We start from the raw sequence: 20,182 nt of genomic DNA on the forward strand, positions 1-20,182 counted from the left end.
CTTGGAATTAGTGCTGTTATGGTTTGGTAAGGCTATGAGTGTGTTTTTGCACAAGTTTGTGTATAGTGTTTTGCAGTGGAGAGATTGTGGGTTGGCCTTACTGAGGTGGCACCAAAACATCAGAAAGGGTGTACAGCATAAATCATGACACACTACCTCTTGAAGTAGTAGTAGTTGTTAATAAAAGGAGCTCATTGTGAACACTATCCACCCTAAAAGGGTGTTTTGTGGCTCTACATGAGAATTGTGATATTTTGATCCCTCGTTTCATATTGTTTACGGTCTGCATTTTCCATATGGGTGGTATATTGGTGTATTAGTGTCTGCCCAGTGTAATATTTATGGTACAGGAAGATTCTGAGTGTGTTTTTGCACAAAGTTGTGCATAGTGTTTTGCAGTTGAGCAATTGTGGTTAGTATATGCTTTGAGCAACCACTTTATTCTTTGACATATGATACATATCTAATATCTAAATTTAATACAAGGTATTAATTGTGACTATTTTATTTTTACTTATTTTTTTCTGTGTGTTGTCAGACAATTATGGAGGTAAGCTCCGCCCCTACCCCGCCCCCTTTAGCCTCCCCAAACAGTTGGGCCACCGACCGCCTATGAGTACACAGCACTGATCACTGCTCACTCTTTCAGCTGACCTGTGTTTCCAGCTGGTTTAAAAGTTCGTGGTGCTCCTGTCTCTTGGATGCAGCTGTCTGAAGGTTTACTTTGGTCACTAGGAAAAAAGTGGTAATGCGATGCTCTTATTGGTGATGTGACAATTCCCTGTTGCTGTAGTAAAGTAAAGCCAGCAGGGGGCATCGTGGTATTAAAGCATCCACTTGTGCTGTTCTCTGAGCTCTGCTAAAGTAGCCTGTGTAATGGCAATGGTTTTGTTTAATCTTCACTGTGGTGGTGGTGCTGCAGCTATTGTAAGGTGATTGAATTACCGAAATAGCTGAAATAAAAAGAAAACTGGGACTGTTTTTCTTACGATGCAAAACTGAGAATTTTGATTGTGCCATTTATCCTATATAATAATTCTCACCTCCAACAGGATGTGCTTGGGACCGTGCCTGCCGGAAGTGGTCTGCTAGGCAGGCACGCACTGACCTCAGTGACAGACAATTTGGCAAAGCAAAACAATCTGAGTGCTGGCCATTAGGACACAGGGTTGATAGGAGAGTTTTAAAAGACTGAAGGAACCGAAAGTGTTAAATGGGGGGAGGGGGGAGTTCTGAACTACTGAAAGACATGAACATTTGGGAAAGGAAAACAATCTGAATGCTGGCCATTAGGACACAGGGTAGATAGGAGAGTTTTAAAAGACTGAAGGAAACGAAAGTGTTAAACTGGAGAAGGGGGGGGAGTTGTGAATGACTGAAAGATATGCAAATTTGGGACAGGAAAACAATCTCAATGCTGGCCATTAGCACACAGGGTATAGGAGAGTTTTAAAAGACTGAAGGAACCAAAAGTGTTCGGGGGGGGGGGGGGGGGCAAGTTCTGAATGAATGAAAGAAATGAAAATTTACGAGAGGAACACAATCTGAATGCTGGGCATTTGTACACAGGGTAGATAGGACACTTTTTTAAAAAAATGAAGGACGTGAAAGTATTACATCTTGGGGGAGGGGTGAGGAGGAAAGCGGTGGGGTATCCGGATACTGGGCGTTAGGGCCACGGGGGTACATAGACTTTTGAAAGCCTTAAGGAACCGAAAGTGTGGGAAGGAGGAAGAAAAGGAGGGGAGGGAACGGGGTGAGGGGCATTAGGAACGGGGGAGGGGGCCCTGTCACACACTCATTCTCACACACACACTGTCACACAGACAGTCTCACTCTGTCACACACCCGCACATTCACTCTGGCTCTCTCTCTCAAACATACACACTCCCAGGAAAACCTTGCTAGTGCCTGTTTCATTCGTTCCAGAAACGGGCCTTTTTTACTAGTTTATTATAATATCCTGCTCCTCTGGGGCTTCCAGCTCAGTTGCACCAACTTGGGTTATGGTTCCATGAGTTTCATTTGCAGGCACATCCTGGGTTTTCTCATTACATGACATATTCTCAACCATTACAATGACAATCTGCTGACAAAGGAACAGACTGCAGTTCCTTCAAACCCATGCTTTTTAGTTGTGTTGTGCAATGACTGAGATTCCATGCAGTGCTTTATGATCGCTGCCTCTATAGCTGCTTTTGACTCTGTTCAGGAATCAGACCTGGATGTCTTCTGGATTTGATTTCCTGGACCAAGTCTTGGATTTGGATTTGATATTTAATTATTCCCCTTTTCTTGATATGAGCTCTAGGTGAGGTGTAGGCAGACACACAGGTTATTTCCCTGTTCAAATGGACTTATGATCCAAGTTTTACCTGGAAAGTGAGATGACTTACCCTGGCTCACAAGGAGTGTCTGTGGGAGAAGCAGGATATGAAATCTGGTGTCCCTAGTTTTTAGGCAAAACAGAGAAAAGAGTAGTTGTGGACTAGTAGGTTCCAAAAAGGAGGATGTAATTGTATTGTATTAAATTTTTTATTATTATTAAAACAACTTCCACCAGAACGTAAATAAGTTATGCAAGCAAATGTAGCCAGACTTGACACAGATTTGTGTTTTGGCGAATCAGCGCCTGCCTTTGGAGTCACAAGATCTAAACGAGCATAGCTGGTAGTGTTTTGGGAATCGCCAAGCTGACCTTTTGTTTATCTACAAGTCTTTATTTGCATGCGTTCGCTAAAGTGCTGTTATTTAAGTATAAGCTTGTTTAGATCTTATGACTCCTGAGGCAGGCATTGATTTGCCAAAACACAGCTCTGTGTCAATCTGGCTAAATTTGTTTGCACACGTTATTTATGTTCTAGTGAAAGAAGTTTTAATAACAAATTTTTTAATACAACACTATTATATCCTCTTTTTTGGAACCTATTGGTCCACCCCTACTCCTGTCTCCATTGTCCCTAGTTTTTAGCTTCTGCGCTTCCGTTCCAGTTGTGGTGCAATTGGCTACGTGTTGGGAGTAATTTTATAATAGGGTGCTATCAAAAATTCCAACATTTATTGCATGTTTTATAAAGGCAACATAGGAATTTATGTGCATTTTTTAAAAATAAAATTAGGCTCCCAGAGCTATCCCCAAAAGTGGACGAATTTACAGGTGCGCTGAGTAGGTGCAGTTATATTTTTGTACTCAGTGCATGTATGTGCATATTTTCTAATAGGTAGTTCTATAAAGTTGTGTGCCGATTTTGGTAACCCATTGATGCATGCTAAGCACCGATTCTGTAACAGGACCATGGCACCAAGATTGCATCTTAGAATACTAGCCCGATCTACCACCTGCACTCCAAAAATGCAAAGTGTCATCAGTTGTGCCTGCCATAGACATGGTGTAACTGTTGGCACATTAGTGCAGCAAGGGCACACGTAATTTCCAGGATTATGTAAGATATGTGCATCAGTTGGCATCTCTACCTATGCTTTGCCCATTGGCACACCCTCTACCACTTAGGTGTCAAGCCAGTTATGCCCACCTTTATAGAATGATTCTTAGCACAGTTATGTGGCAACCTGCAAATTTTCTCGGCAATAATGTACATTAGTGGCACGTAACTCTAGGCATCAATGTGTAGAATTGCCTTCATGTTGTATAAAAGTAGATCTGTTTGTGTTCGTGCACATATATGTGATAAGTTTCTAATAGCCATTTTCCATGTGTAAAACATGCTATACATTCACACAGTGCATTATAAAATCACCCCCTTAGTGTGTAGAGAGTCTGGGGACTGTTGCTGCACTAGTTGGGGTGAATTGAAAGGCAAAATGGAAAAATGGGGAAAAACAGCTGACTGGTTGTAAATGAAAGGCCTTAGTGGAGGAGTGGCCTAGTGGTTAGAGCACCGGTCTTGCAATCCGGAGGTGGCCGGTTCAAATCCCGCTGCTGCTTCTTGTGATCTTGGGCAAGTCACTTAACCTTCCTTTGCCTCAGGTGCAAACTTAGATTGTGAGCCCTCCTGGGACAGAGAAATATCCAGAGTACCTGAATGTAACTCACCTTGAGCTACTACTGAAAAAGATGTGAGCAAAATCCACATAAATAAATACAGTGGTGGAAATAAGTATTTGATCCCTTGCTGATTTTGTAAGTTTGCCCACTGACAAAGACATGAGCAGCCCATAATTGAAGGGTAGGTTATTGGTAACAGTGAGAGATAGCACATCACAAATTAAATCCGGAAAATCACATTGTGGAAAGTATATGAATTTATTTGCATTCTGCAGAGGGAAATAAGTATTTGATCTCCCACCAACCAGTAAGAGATCTGGCCCCTACAGACCAGGTAGATGCTCCAAATCAACTCGTTACCTGCATGACAGACAGCTGTCGGCAATGGTCACCTGTATGAAAGACACCTGTCCACAGACTCAGTGAATCAGTCAGACTCTAACCTCTACAAAATGGCCAAGAGCAAGGAGCTGTCTAAGGATGTCAGGGACAAGATCATACACCTGCACAAGGCTGGAATGGGCTACAAAACCATCAGTAAGACGCTGGGCGAGAAGGAGACAACTGTTGGTGCCATAGTAAGAAAATGGAAGAAGTACAAAATGACTGTCAATCGACAAAGATCTGGGGCTCCACGCAAAATCTCACCTCGTGGGGTATCCTTGATCATGAGGAAGGTTAGAAATCAGCCTACAACTACAAGGGGGGAACTTGTCAATGATCTCAAGGCAGCTGGGACCACTGTCACCACGAAAACCATTGGTAACACATTACGACATAACGGATTGCAATCCTGCAGTGCCCGCAAGGTCCCCCTGCTCCGGAAGGCACATGTGACGGCCCGTCTGAAGTTTGCCAGTGAACACCTGGATGATGCCGAGAGTGATTGGGAGAAGGTGCTGTGGTCAGATGAGACAAAAATTGAGCTCTTTGGCATGAACTCAACTCGCCGTGTTTGGAGGAAGAGAAATGCTGCCTATGACCCAAAGAACACCGTCCCCACTGTCAAGCATGGAGGTGGAAATGTTATGTTTTGGGGGTGTTTCTCTGCTAAGGGCACAGGACTACTTCACCGCATCAATGGGAGAATGGATGGGGCCATGTACCGTACAATTCTGAGTGACAACCTCCTTCCCTCCGCCAGGGCCTTAAAAATGGGTCGTGGCTGGGTCTTCCAGCACGACAATGACCCAAAACATACAGCCAAGGCAACAAAGGAGTGGCTCAGGAAGAAGCACATTAGGGTCATGGAGTGGCCTAGCCAGTCACCAGACCTTAATCCCATTGAAAACTTATGGAGGGAGCTGAAGCTGCGAGTTGCCAAGCGACAGCCCAGAACTCTTAATGATTTAGAGATGATCTGCAAAGAGGAGTGGACCAAAATTCCTCCTGACATGTGTGCAAACCTCATCATCAACTACAGAAGACGTCTGACCGCTGTGCTTGCCAACAAGGGTTTTGCCACCAAGTATTAGGTCTTGTTTGCCAGAGGGATTAAATACTTATTTCCCTCTGCAGAATGCAAATAAATTCATATACTTTCCACAATGTGATTTTCCGGATTTAATTTGTGATGTGCTATCTCTCACTGTTACTAATAACCTACCCTTCAATTATGGGCTGCTCATGTCTTTGTCAGTGGGCAAACTTACAAAATCAGCAAGGGATCAAATACTTATTTCCACCACTGTAAATAGTGCTGTAGCTCAAAAAAACAAAGGAACCTGCCAAACAAAAACCCCAAACCGAGTGGGGTAGATATTCAGCTGACGGTGGTGTTTTTTTTTTAGCTGCCGCCAGCAATTCCAGGCTATTCAGTGCAGGTCCAGGCATCGGCACTGAATATCTGGGTTTATGTGGCCGGCTGTCTAGTTAAGTGCATTATTCAGCACTTAACTACCTAATAGGGGCTTATTTTCAAAGCACTTAGCCTTCCAAAATTCCATAGGTTTCTATGGAAATTTGGAAGGCTAAGTGCTTTGAAAATATGAATGTGACACTACATGAAGATAGGACTGAGTACAAAAGATTTCCCCTACAGCACGTAGTCAGGTTTTGAATTGGTTCTCGTTAGGCCACTAATTGGCATTGGTGATCAGTGGGTCTCGGGCACGGTTAGGTGGGGGAGGGAAGGGGGTTTTGTTGGGGGGGGGTGTATCTTCTAATTTCTGGCAGGTTGGGGTTCTAAGAACCAAGGCCAATTGCTTTCTGTGACGTGTATCTTGTCTTACTGGAATGTTTGGAAGTTGCTTGGGGGGGAGGGGTTGTTTGGGAGTTTGTTATTGTACTACAATTGTTATATGTTAGAATTTAATAAAAAGATTTACAAGTAAAAATAAAGATAGGGACGGAGGAAGTGACGTCACGGGACCGAATGGCCGCCTAAACCCGGAGCTCCGTTCTTCCCTCCTGCTTTAAAGCTCCACTTATCATAAGGAAGCCTCTCACAGAGCTCGCAAGAACTGCAAACTGTTGCTGACTCGTCTAAGCCAAAGAAGATGAGTAAAAAAAGCGGCGCATTGCATCGAGAGAGCGAGCGGTTGTCGGCGAAGCAGATGGATCGCGGCCTAACGCGACCCGCTTCCCCCAAAGTACGCAGATCCTCGGAATCCGGCCACAATCCGGCCCGTGGAGAACGCCACGAACCCGCCCCCAATCTGGACCTGGCGCAAGAAGTGACCAAAAGCTTGGAGGCGCTCAGGGCTGAAATCGTGGCGTCCAAGGAAGAAATACTGGAGCACGTGGACGCCCTGAGTGTTGACCTAAGAGAGCTTGGGGGCAGGGTAGAAGTGCTGGAGGAGCGAGTGGACGAGATGGGGGAGAGATGCGAAGAAGCCGAAAGGTGCATGAAAAAAATGTCAGAACAGACAGAAGACCTGCAGTTTAAGTTGGATGACCTTGAAAACCGGGGGAGACGTCAAAACCTCCGGTTTCGGGGAGTCCAGGAGAACGCTGACAATGAAGACGTCCCGACGGTTGTGCGTGCTATATGTGCGCAGCTGTTGGGCCCAGAAGTTGATACTAGCCAGATTGCCATGGATAGAGCGCACAGAGCACTGGGGCCGGCGAGAGATAACAGACCGAGGGACATAGTGGTTAAGTTTTCCACATATGCCTGTAAAGACCTAATATGGCAAAAAGCTCGCCAGTGCTCTAACCTCGAATTTAATGGAGCTCGAGTGGCGATCTACCAAGACCTATCCTTGTTTACGCTGAACCTCCGAAGGTCTATGAAGCCGGTAACAGAGGTCCTAACCAAGGAGAAGATTGCCTATAGATGGGCATTTCCATTTGCCATTTGCTTCGACCTCAAGGGAGAGAAGATTCGCTGCAGGTCCGTGGGCGCTGCGTGGAAAAGCCTACATGAAGTGGGTTTAACCCCCACGGAAAGTTTGCCTATGGGAATGGCCCCCTCAACAAAAGAGCGCATGCAGAGATGGAAGAGAGTCGAGAAAGGGGCAAAGAGCTCCAGACACCAGACCTGAACTGTAGAGGTTGGACTCTCAGGGGTGAACTCAGTTGTGCAGTTATTCCCCCCGAAGGGGGGTAAAGTTGACAACATGTCCTAGAGAGAGCTACTCAAATGATAATGTACTGATTAGTAGTGGAATATAAGGTGATATTGAGGTCGATTGGAGGAGGAGGGAGGGATGGGGGGTGGGGGGTTGGGGGGGAATCACTATATCTGATTGTTACATTGGTTAAAATAAGTTGCGATTTGGTCAGGGGGGTTTTCTTCTTTCAAGTCCCAGGCAGTGCTGAATGGCACTGGTTGGTGGATTCAGGATAGGGGGTAGTAGGGAGTGTTTATGGGGTAGAGAGAGGCTAGGGGGGTTAAGGCGGGGGGGATTTAGGGATAGGGGGGTGGGGGATAGTTTGGGAGTGGGGAAGTTGTTATTAGAGTTAAGTCCTCAATGGTCAACATGTTATTCTTCATTCTCTCTATTGAAGATTGAATGGTAGACTTTAAAATCTGTACATATAACATAAAGGGGTTGAATTCGCCTTATAAGCGACACGCACTGCAACGTGAGCTACACTTGATGAAGCCGCGTGTAGTCTTTTTACAGGAAACACATTTATTACAAAAGCATGAGGGGCTCCTGCTGTCTAGACAATATAGGCAGGTTTACTGTGCCTCAGATGCTACGGGGGCAAAGAAACGGGGAGTGGCCATCATGTTTCATAAAGACACCCAGGTACAGATTCTGCATTCCAGAAAGGACAAGGAGGGTAGATTCCTATTTTTGCATGTGTTATTGGAGCAGGAGGAATGTACATTGGCTAGTATATACGCCCCAAATGAAAGGCAGGACTCTTTTTTCCTGCGCTTGAACAGGGAATTGCAGAAATTTGCTAGGGGTAAACTAATTGTAGCTGGTGATTTTAATGCCACCATGCAGCCAGGTCTGGATAGATCAGCTCCTCCTGCTCCGATTGACTGCAGACTTTCTCGAGCCTTGAAATGTTTGGTTGACGAACTGGGACTATATGATGTATGGAGACAGGTTAACGCTAGGGGGAGAGAGTATACTTTTTACTCAACGGTGCACCTTTCCTACTCCAGAATTGACTATATTTTAATGGATAAGACACTGTCTGACGGGGTAGAGGGGGCTACTATAGGTCATATTACTATATCAGACCATGCCCCAGTTTGGGCCAAAATTTCTTCCTTGCATGCTGAGAGGAGGGATAAGAGATGGGCGCTTAACAACTCTCTGCTGCAAAACCCAGAACTGGTGGTGGGATTTCAAACAGTCCTGAAAGAGTATTTTGACCTCAACATAGACTCTGGACCACCACTGGGGGTAGTATGGGATGCTTTTAAAGCTGTGGCGAGAGGGTATTTTATTAAACAAGCTGCTCAGAAATCCCGAACCCAAAGGGAACGTTTGACTCAATGTATGGGTGCAGTAGGGGACCTGGAAATAAAATATAGGCAGTCTGGTTCAAGGTCTGATTACCGGAAGCTGCAGGCAAAGAGACTGGAAATAGCCTCCCTACACGAAGATAGTTTGAAGTTTGTGCACGCTAGGACCAAACAGGTGTACTACGAATGCACTAATAAACCAGGTAGACTACTGGCCACAAAATTAAGGAAAATAATATCTGACCGGCACATATTAAAAATAAAGGGAGTTGGAGGAGAGGTTCTGCATAAGGCCACTGGGATAAGAGACTGTTTTGCACAATATTATGAGAGGTTGTATCGGGAGGATCCCACTGTACAGACGGGAAAAATAGATGAATACTTGGCTGAAAGGGGTTTGAAAGTTTTGTCCGAAACGCAGAGGGTGGCATTGGACCAACCAGTGAGTGTAGAAGAGGTGTTGCAGGTAATTAAAGCAATGCCAGCGGGTAAGGTGCCAGGCCTAGATGGTTTCACCAACGAATTTTATAAGATCTTTCGACCACAACTGGCACCCTATTTAACTTTGATAGCCAACTCGGTGAGAGAAGGAGCCCCACTACCAGCGACGATGATGGAGGCTTGGGTGGCAGTAATTCCCAAACCTGGTAAGGACGGAACTGAATGTGCCTCGTACCGGCCAATATCAATACTCAATGCTGACGTAAAAATTTTGGCTAAGGTTTTGGCCAATAGGCTGGCGAGGCTGTTACCTAGTCTGATCCACCCCGACCAGGTTGGGTTTATAGCAAACAGGCAAGCTATGGATAACATCCGGAGAACAGTGGACCTCTTGTATGCAACCCAGACAAAGGCCAGTCAGGTGGTGTTGTTAGGGCTGGACGCCGAAAAGGCCTTTGATAGGGTTCACTGGGGGTTCCTTGATAAAGTCCTGGCTAGGGTAGGGATAGGCTCTCAGTATAGGGCCTGGATTGGAGCGTTGTATGCGGCGCCGCGAGCGTGTGTGAGGGTGAATGGAGGACACTCGGAGATGTTTGGGCTAGGCCGCGGTACGCGACAGGGGTGTCCTTTGTCTCCCTTACTCTTTGCACTGGCAATGGAGCCATTGGCAGAGGCGATTAGAGAACATCCGGATATTACAGGGGTTAAGGTGGGTGGACAGGAATACAAAGTAGCATTGTTTGCAGACGACGTTTTGCTGTCCCTGTCTAACCCTCTAATCTCGTTGCCAAACTTAATGAAGGCGATAGATGAATATGCTGCAATCTCTGGCTATAAACTTAACGCGGGTAAATCTATCGGCATGGCGTTGGGCATACCCCCAAATATATTGGATTCATTGAAGGCGTCTTTTAATTTCAAATGGGAGCTTAAAGCCTTGGGTTACTTGGGAGTTAAGATCTCGAGCAACTTGTCAGATTTGTTTGATGACAATTACCTGGCCCTTAGAAGGGAGATACAGAGGGATCTGGACAGATGGTCATCCACGGGACTGTCTTGGTTTGGGCGTATTGCCACGATTAAAATGAACATTTTGCCCAGACTATTGTATCTATTCCAGGTACTGCCTCTGAGGCTGTCCAGGTCCTTCTTGTCCGGGATCCAGGACTCCTTGATACGGTTTATATGGTGTCATAAGAAACCGCGTTTGTCGCGAGCGGTGCTATATAAGAGTAGAAAAGAGGGAGGCTTGGGTGTGCCCAATCTTACCTGGTACTATTGGGCGGCACAAGCTAGAGGGGCAGTCGATTGGTTTCGCAGGGAGGAGCATAAGAGATGGGTAGATATTGAACAAGCCCTGGTTGGAACGCGTGAACTTGGGCATCTCATGTGGTTGCCTGGTAAATATAGAGGAAGGGTGGAAAGATTTCCGCCGGCAGTCCAGACTACCTTCTATTACTGGGACTGTATGTTCCCGGAACGACAGCCGATTACATCTGGCTTAGCCCCGATTGTTGATAACCCTTTATTTGAACCAGGTATAGGCAATAGTGTGTTTTGCAGATGGGCAGCCTCGGGTTTGGACTTGTTGGGGCAATTGCATGTAGGTGAGGCTGTTTCGCCCTTTGAGACCTTGGTGGAGGACTATGGTCTTAGTCCTGGAGATAGATATGCTTATTCGCAACTCCACCACTTTCTCAAGGGACCTATATATGGCAGATGCTTAAGGCGAGAAACTCACCCGATGGAGGAGATATGCGTAGATACTAGACGCACAAAGGGATTGATATCCTTTTTATACGATTATCAAATGAGATGCGCAAAAACGTCTATATTACACAGACAGAGATGGGAACAAGAGCTACATTTTACCCTACCTGAGGCTAGTTGGCAGGCTCTCGAGAAACAGATTCGAAAGTCTTCAACGGCGGTGGCCCTACAAGAAAGCGCCGTTAAGGTGTTTTACAGATGGTACTTGACTCCGGCTAGACTACACCATATGAGTGCCCAGATATCCCAAAATTGCTGGCGAAACTGTGGGGAGGTAGGGACAGCGGGTCACATCTGGTGGACATGCCCCAAAGCACAGGCTTACTGGAGGGGGGTTCGAGCACGTATTCAGGTATGGACTGGTAGGTCTGTGCAGTGGCATCCCTCGATCTTCCTTTTGGGTGGGCGACCAGAAGGCCTTACGTTAGACCAGTGGCTATTTGTGCGCGCCTCTCTGAACGCTGCCCGGGTGAACTTAGCTCAAAGTTGGAAATCCCCGTTGGTCCCCCCAATGGTGAGATGGATAACTAAGATCAGATATATTTGTGAAATGGAAAGACTGACGGCCCTGAAGAGAAAAAGGTTCCCTAACTGGCAGAGAATTTGGGCCCCTTTTCTGAATAAATGTTTGGAATAGCGAGAAAATGACTGTATGGCTCTGCTGACTGCGAGGACGGGAGGGAGGGTGGGAGGGAGGGGAAGAATTTGATAAGGGGAGTTGGGGGGTTAGGAATTACAGAAAGGGAATTTACTTTATAAAATTAAAAATGTGTGAAGTATACTGAGTTTGGGATAAGCTATTGTTACAAGGATGGTTATATTGTTCGACACACAGTCTTCGTTAATGGTATCATATTTGTTTTATGCGGAGACGTGTAAGGCTCTTGTGTGCATAACAATTTTCAATAAAGACTTCCAAAAATTAAAAAAAAAAATAAAGATAGGACTGAGTTTTATGTGGTTCAATATTGCCGTTAAACTTAAGCGATTAAGTGCTGAATATTGGTACTTAACCACATAAGTGCAACTCTGCTCTCGGACCACCCACAAAATAGCCGGCTTTCACTTTAGCAGTCTGTGGTGATATTCAGTGGCACGAACCAGTTAAGTTGTACTGAATATTATTGGATATCCTCACAGAAATGATTTAATCTGCCAGCAGCTGTTTCTGCCGGTTAATTTGCTTTGAATATTGACCCCAGCGATGTTAACCATGGTGTAGTGTCTGTCTTTTTCAGTATAACCTCATAGACAGAGGAGCATGTTGCTTCTGTCTGGTGTGTAACTTTTTTTTTTTTAATAAGTATTTAAAGAAAGCAGTCTGGCAAGAATTATAAGCTTCAATGAGCTTATATTGAAGTACTAGTAAAAGAGGCCCGTTTCCGACAGAAATGAAACGGGCGCTAGCAAGGTTCCACGCCCCCCTCCCTACCTCCCCCTCTCTGTCTCTCTTCTCCGAGTTCCAGCCCCCCGCCCCCCTCCCCTCCGAGTCCCAGGACTCCCCTCCCCCCGAGTTGCAGGACCCCCCCTCCCCAAGTTCCAGACCCCCACGCCTCCCTCCCTCCCTCCCTCTCTCTCTCTCTGTCTCTCTGTCTCTCCCCTCCGAGTGCAAGCACGACCTGTCCGGCAGCCCCTCGCCTTCCTAAATGCCGGCAGTAATTTAAAAATTCTTACCTCGGGGTCTGGCGTCAGCAGTGAAGGCGAGCGACGTTTCAGACTGCCTTCCCATCTGTCTCAGCTCTGCCTCTGGTCCCGCCCTTCCGGAAACAGGAAATGAGGGCGGGACCAGAGGCAGAGCTGAGACAGATGGGAAGGCAGTCTGAAGCGCCGCTCTCCTTCACTGCTGACGCCGGACTCCGAGGTAAGAATTTTTAAATTACAGCCGGCACGCAGGAAGGCGAGGGGCTGCCGGAGGACAGGTCATGCTTGCACTCGGAGGGGAGAGATCGAGAGGGAGGGAGGCACAGGGGCGTGGAACTTAGAGGAGAGGGGAGGCCTGTAACTCGGAGGGGAGGGGGCTGGAACTCGGAGGAGAGGGGGGAGGAGGAAATGGAGGCCTGGAACTCGGAGGGAGGATGGGGGGAGGGAGGGGGCGATTCTCTACTCACCTTCAACGTTCTGTGGCTGGCTGGTGCTGGCTTCCCTCTCACTGATCCGTCCTCTGACGTCATCGCCAAGGTGGACCAATGGGAAGTGTATTACAAACCCAGGCATCCAGACAGAGGTGCAAATTATTATATAGGATAATATGATACACATCATTGGTGTTGGGACCAACAGACATGTGGCTCTCTCTATCTGGACTGGTTAGCTAGAGTTACAGAATCATAAAACAGAAGCTGTCGGTACAGTATTACTTTGCATAGTTTCAGCGGATAAACGCTTCCTTGGGATTCTGAAAATAGATCTGAGCCTTGTCTAGTATGTAGCAATTCATGTGCAGAGCAGTGAAAGCTGAAACCTGCCTCACCTTTGTCATATCTCTTCAACCTCTCAAATAGGCAAGGGTCAGCTGATATCCAAGTATTGCACAGTGTACTGTGATGTCTGTATAGACACAATTATTCATTTTGTCTCTTTTCTCTTGTTCAGGTCTTATTGTAATCCCCAGGAGGTTAAACTGACCATGAAAATAATTAAAGTGATTAAAGAAAGGAAGACAGATAAAGGTCGCAGCTTTGGTGTGATCACACCTTACAGGGCCCAAAAGAATATGATCCTACATGAGTTAAAGAAAGAGTTTGGTGTAACCAGCAGGTATGAAGTTAATGGATGCTGCGGCAATGCAACCTTTTCTGTGTCCCAAGGCACCAGATGATCCCCACCCCTTTAGAAATTATCCCAGGAGGTCTAGGCGATACAGATCTTGTATTTCTCCAGTTAATCGAAAAGCACTTGATAAGGACAGCATGGTATTCTATTGGTATCTCATGATCCCAACATGAAACTGACCAAGTGGAAATACCATCTGTTTCTAGTAGCAGGTAAGAATTGCTTTTTGGCTACTTCCTGAGCTGCTGGGTATCTCTGTGTGCTCTCTGCATGTCTTCATTATAGTAATAGGTTAAAACAGGAGTGAACCAGTAGAAGCAACTTCAACAGCAAAGGTGGTCCAAGGAAGGACGACAGCCAGTGGTAACACCCAAACAAAACTTTATTGAAGACGGACACTACTTAACCTAGTTTTTTCAATTGCCTGCATCAGGGGTCATCAGATTCTTCAATATAAAATGAATACTGACATCAGCAGAGAAAATACTTAGCCAGATATGTCGCACCCTAGAGGGCGTGACTAGAAGGCTGATTTCAAAATACTCCCCAGCAAAGAACAAAATGATAGATGAAATAAAATGTTTAAAAAAAAAGGACTAATGGCTTGCAAGTGGTCAAGCTTGTATGGCTACCAAATGAATAATATCCTTAGTTAAAACAGTGTAACGGGCAATCTTAATTTATCACTGGCATTTGTCTGCCAAAATATGTGATGTATATTACTTTGCAATACTTGCAGCGATCCTGTATGACATTTATGTAGCAAAGTGATGTTTGGCAATGGTAGAGACATTAATAGAATGATTTTCAGAAGTCAGTAATCTATATATGAATTTTTTTAAACATTTTTGTTCACCTCTTCCAGTGATAATACGTGGCAAGTGGACACTGTGGATGGTTTTCAAGGCCGTGAGAAGGACTGTGTTATCGTCACCTGTGTCCGTGCAAATGTTGCTTCAGGATGCATTGGGTACTTATCTGGCTGCTTTCCCACCTTCTGGGTTAAATTACTTCTCAGGGCCTTCTGGTAGATGTAGTCCCAGGTCCTGTCTCTGTAGTGCAAGGCAACAAACCATGGGTTCCCCCTCTATGCTCATGTTATTTTTAATACATGTGATTTTAGTTTATATTGACATTTCTGTGTTAAAAGTATTTTGGTTGGGAATTCTGCTAACAGCTGAAAAAAAGAAAACTCCAGTTTCAGTTGATGAATGCTGCAGTGTCTGGTCTGTGCAGATGTTGAGTTTAGATTTTTTTTTTCTTTATTTCAATCAAAGCCGATCACATACAGGGCTGAAGGAGGACCTTGCTTGTGGTAGTTGCCTTTCATAAACACTGCATGGTACTGCATGCACACTGGCTGAAGTACTTGGTTAAAATACGATCATCTTCTGCATTTTTTTCCCACGGTTTCCCTTCTTTCCTGGGTTTAGGTGTTACACTTTGCTGTTATATGCTGCCTGTTTCATGAGAACAGAATTCAGGTGATCCATAGTGCTGTAGTTTATAAAACTAAAGACTTGGGACAACAATGCAGAAGTGAGTTTCTTGAATGGCTTCCTTCATTTATATCCTTTGGGTTTAGAAATCTGAATGTGTCATCTATTATTTACAACATTGCCATTGCTTTCTCCTCTGTCTGTGCCATGTCTCCATTGCTGTCCCAGTAAAGAGGGTTGAATTTACTACCACTGGCCAACTGAAGTGCAGAAATGCCACCTAGCTTAAGTGTTTGGGGCCATGCCCCCCCCTCTTTTTGTCATTAGATGTGCCTGCTTACCTGTACATTTGTAACCAACGAGTGTGCATTTGGGCAGAGCAGCTGACAGATTAGCCTTCATTTCTCAGGCAATTGTTATTGAATTAAGTGGTGCATGCCCCATCTTCTCTTTTCACTAACTACTTGTTGAATATTTTAATATTGCTGCAGTTGATGTTGTGTTCTAGCAGCTGCCAGGAGCTGTCATGCCTTTATGTGCCATTTACAGGTTAAATTATTTTTCTTGACCCAGGTTTTTGGATAGTCGGCAGCGTCTAAATGTCACCATCACGCGTGCCAAGTACAGTCTCTTCATCCTGGGTAGTTTGAAAACTCTGATGGTAAGCCACAGTCTATTCATGGTTGTCTCTGTTTCCTCATTCAACTTGAGTGGGAATAGCACATGGAAAACCATGCTGTTGTGCTCTTCAGTAGATTCACTCTGTGGTTATGTGACTCTTTCCTATTCCTTCTAATAATGGAGCACCTTTGCTATTTTACGTTACGTTATCAGGAATTTGTCTCTCACCAACTCTCTTATATAAGATTCGAGGCAAGTTACAATCAATTTAGAATCGCACTAATCTAATCTAATCCTGCACATGGAATCAGAGCAGGGAGAGGAACTGAGGAGGGGAGTGCTAATGCCATGGTGCTGCTAGTACTTATACAGAAGTCTCAAGGGTCATGCTGTAGTAATCTCTTTGCACTTTGTCTTGATTTGTTCTATGTTCATTTTTTTTTTTCAAGGAGAACCAAGATTGGAATAACCTGATTCAGGATGCTCAGAGAAGAGGTGCCATCATCAAAACCTTAGAACAAAACTACTCGAAGCATGCCAACAGAATTCAGAAACTGAAACCTGTTTTGCAGCGTAGTGTATCACACCTTAGCAGTTCAGGCCCGGAGAGGGGAGCAAGCTGCAGGTCACAGGGTGACACTGCACATGGTGTGACTAGTGAGTTTTTGAATGATTTGAATCGACTGTCAGCACTGCCACTCTCACCAGCAGCACCTAAGCCACATCCATCCATGCCAAGAAATGGAGGTCCTCTGCCACAAACTGCACCTTCTACTGGGAACCCTGGGAAGGTATTGGTACAGACTAAAGCGGTCAGCACAGCACTAGTGCCACCTGCTGCGCCAGAGAGACCTCGGGACCCTCGTTTGGCTCGAAGGGAAGAAAGTGCTAATAAAGAACGTGCAAGAAAGATTAATCGGACATCTAGCTGTCTAGAGGCAGCAGTACCACCAGACCCTTCTGGAGCTGCTGTCCATCTGAGTTGTGGCAGTGCTGCGCAGCATCACTCCAATCCTGACGCTTCCAGATTCCACAGACTAGCTCAGGCTGTCCATCCTGACAACATTATGGCGCCTCTGGCCACAGAAACTTCTCAAGCTCCCAGGGAAGGGAATAACCAGAATAGGGACTGCCACACTGCTAGAAAGAAACCACCAGATGAACCACTGGACAGGCAGGATGATAAGAAAAGAAAACTTTCTCTCTAGTCAAAAACACTACTGGAATTCCCATGTCATGAGACATAGATAGTGTTGACAAGTGCAGGGGACCTCAGGCTGCAGAAAGTTCATTCATCACCATAACCCCAGGTGCCACTGTGCACATGAAATGCCAGCACTTTGAAACTTCACAGTACCATCCATCCTATGCAAAATCACCAGAAATGTATGGTATGTGCATGCTGAGATTGTAACTGTATGACTTGAGGATTTGTGGTAACTTTATAATGAAGGATGCTATAAAAGTTCCCATGGGCTAGATGTTATATCCATTCTGATATAAAGCCTATGAGGTGTTAGATTTGTTGAGTAAAGGCTTTTCTGATTGTCAAACGTTTTCCATGTTGCTATGAAGTGACTGCTTTCAGGGCTTCTCTTTGATGTTGTGGAGCTTTATCCACATTCAGCAGTTATGAATTATTGAGACTGGACTTGTAGAAGTACAATTATGGACAGTGCACGTGAAGACCCCTCCTGGTAATCAGATTGCAGGCTGGTGCACTTTTCTTTGATGAAACAGCAGCAGTCCCAATGCAAAAGATTCTCTTCTTGCAGTCTGATAAGTGAGATTATAGTGACATTTTGCTCTCACACAGTATTTAATAGTCCCATGAATTTGAAAGGGTCCAGATCAGGAGCCCAGAGTTCAGTTTGTTTTCCCACCGAAACCTTCTATGGAATAAGTGATGGTTTGGAACTTTTAAAAGTTTGATATAGTATTTCTCAGGATGCAATAATTATATCTAGGTTCAATATGACAGTTCAGGCCCCTTTCAGGGCTTCCTCTTTTTCAAATCCTTCCCAAAAAGAGATGATACTTTAGAAAGCAATGTGAGCAATGTTAATAGATCTGTGATGCTTGCGGCTACTTTTTGATCTGCAGCATGCAGAGAGCTCATTTTGACAGATGAGAAAACAAAATAGGCCTGGTAAGAAGTAAATGTACGGTACTAATGATGTTTGTATATTTGTACAGTCAGATAGGGATCTTCCTTTAGATTCAGTCTTACTAAGCATGTTGGACTTTTTTTTTCAGATATTTAAGATAAATACTAAGACCAGTAGTCTGGTTTCATTAATACTGAGGGATGTGCACAGTGGTGGTTGTCACTCAGCAGATTCGTGATTCACATACCAGATGTGTCACTTGCACAAATCCAGCTTTGGAACATCCTTGGTGCCAGGAGTTTAACTTTCTATGTAGAATAGTCCTCTTTCATTTCTGACTGCAGTAATTTGTGAAAATAATATATGGTAGAAAAACATCTGGGAGAAAAGGCATAAAATATTAATATCACGCAGGATGCCAAAGTATGACCCAGCTTGCTTCTCAGTAGCTTTATTTCCACTAAATCTGTGTACAGAGCTTTTTTTTTTTTTTGCATTACTAAATAGCTCAGGTCTCCAAAATCTGTACTGTGACTCCCTGTAAAGCCCCTGGGAGGGGTAATACAGAATGCTGAAAGATCCATTACTAACTGTGCATGCTCCCTCAAGCACAAAGGCAGTAATTAACCAGATGGTAAATACATTTCTGTGTGTAAATATATATATGTATATTTAGAAAATGTCAGTTTTCTAACAAGACCTCAGCCTAGTCTTATTTTCCCCATAAAAAAAAATAATTGTCAGTAGGAGGCAGTGCAGTTACTTGGTCAGAATCTTTACTTGTAGTTTGAGGATTACTTTGTTTGGCACATACAGACCACTATTTCTCTTTATTTTTAATAGAAAATATTGGCTGTAGTGTAACAGAATACAGTGACCTTCAGAGGCAACAGTGACAGATATGGATGGCTTATGAGATCACTGGTGACCAAAAAGATGAAAGTAAATGTGTAGGATTCAAGAATGCTGACTCCCAGAACCATATTGAGTCCTGCTTCCTCATACACTGCAGTCAGGCAAAGAAAACAAGCACTTGTTCATTTTGATTACAGGGTAGTTCACCAAGCTCCACGCTGTTCAGGTGCTCATTAATTTAAGCAGTGACGTCCATTTGCTGGGCCCTTGTACCTAAGCCATTGCCACCCAAGTGTCTATCTTGTGAAGATTTACAAAATTCCAGCACCGGCTGCATCTTTCAGGTGAGGAGTTATCATGGAGGCCATGTAGCATAGGGGGGAAGCTGTGACTTCTGAGTGTTTTCAGGTAACTTCCGTATGAACAAAACTCAAGCTGTTACTATCATACTCTGTGAACTAGGCCACACAGGAGCCTGCTCAGACTGTTCTAGCCCAATGTTTGGCTCAGTTGATAGGTGATCTTATTAACTGTTAATGAGATTTTAGAGCTGCTCTAACTTTTCAAGTAATGGTATAGAACATTACAATATAGAGAGAAGAAAGCAGGAATATGGTCGTAGCCATGTTAAAAAATGTGCATCTTATTTGGGAAAAAAGTGACCACCTTTCATACCCTTTGTAGGTCAGTGTTACCACTTACTATAGAAACCCTGAGCATCAATGTTTCTCAGTGTTACAGAGTGGATTGATCTTGGGTTCTGTGTAGTGTAAGGTCTCTGTTCATTTTTCAGAACCAGTTCACAGGAGTTTTTTTTTTTTTTTCTTTCTTTCACGCCATGCCCATGAGGCAGTGTTTATGATGTGTGCAAAGTAATAGACTTCTTGCACAAGATCAGGCTTTGTGGGGGGGGGGGGGGGGGGGGGATGTACACTTAGCTGGTGCCTTATGATAATATCAGAATTCTGCAATATGATGACTTTTCCACCTGTACAGTCTTTATTTGTGATGCTGCATTTTTCTTTTATAGAATTGTAAAGTTCTGAAATTAAATGTTGATAATTTTTTTAAACATTCAGTCTGTTTTAGCAGTACTTCAGTTGTTCTGTGTTTTCTCCAATTTTGAATGCCTCGCTGAATGCTTTCACTGAGTTTTTATATAATAATGGTATTTTTCAAATTTAGATTGAAATTAGCAAAACCAACAAAAGTAAACATTTTCATTTACAAAGCAGACTTTAAGCTGGAAAAGAAAAGTGTTTGCCGACTCCTTTCACAAAGCTGACCAGGAAAGCTT

General features: G+C 44.4%; 1 protein-coding gene across 1 annotated transcript in view; it reads left to right on the forward strand.

The window, feature by feature from the left end:
- SETX (senataxin) overlaps nucleotides 1–19,963 on the forward strand; it is a 133,542-nt gene extending 113,579 nt beyond the window's left edge. The window contains 4 exon segments of the mRNA XM_030206834.1: nucleotides 13,683–13,847; nucleotides 14,728–14,832; nucleotides 15,875–15,962; nucleotides 16,372–19,963. Of these exon segments, the coding sequence (XP_030062694.1) occupies nucleotides 13,683–13,847; nucleotides 14,728–14,832; nucleotides 15,875–15,962; nucleotides 16,372–17,130 (1,117 nt within the window). The 3' untranslated portion in view covers nucleotides 17,131–19,963.
- Nucleotides 19,964–20,182: the final 219 nt, after the last annotated feature.

Source organism: Microcaecilia unicolor, chromosome 6 (genome assembly GCF_901765095.1).
Source record: "Microcaecilia unicolor chromosome 6, aMicUni1.1, whole genome shotgun sequence".
NCBI lineage: Eukaryota > Metazoa > Chordata > Amphibia > Gymnophiona > Siphonopidae > Microcaecilia > Microcaecilia unicolor.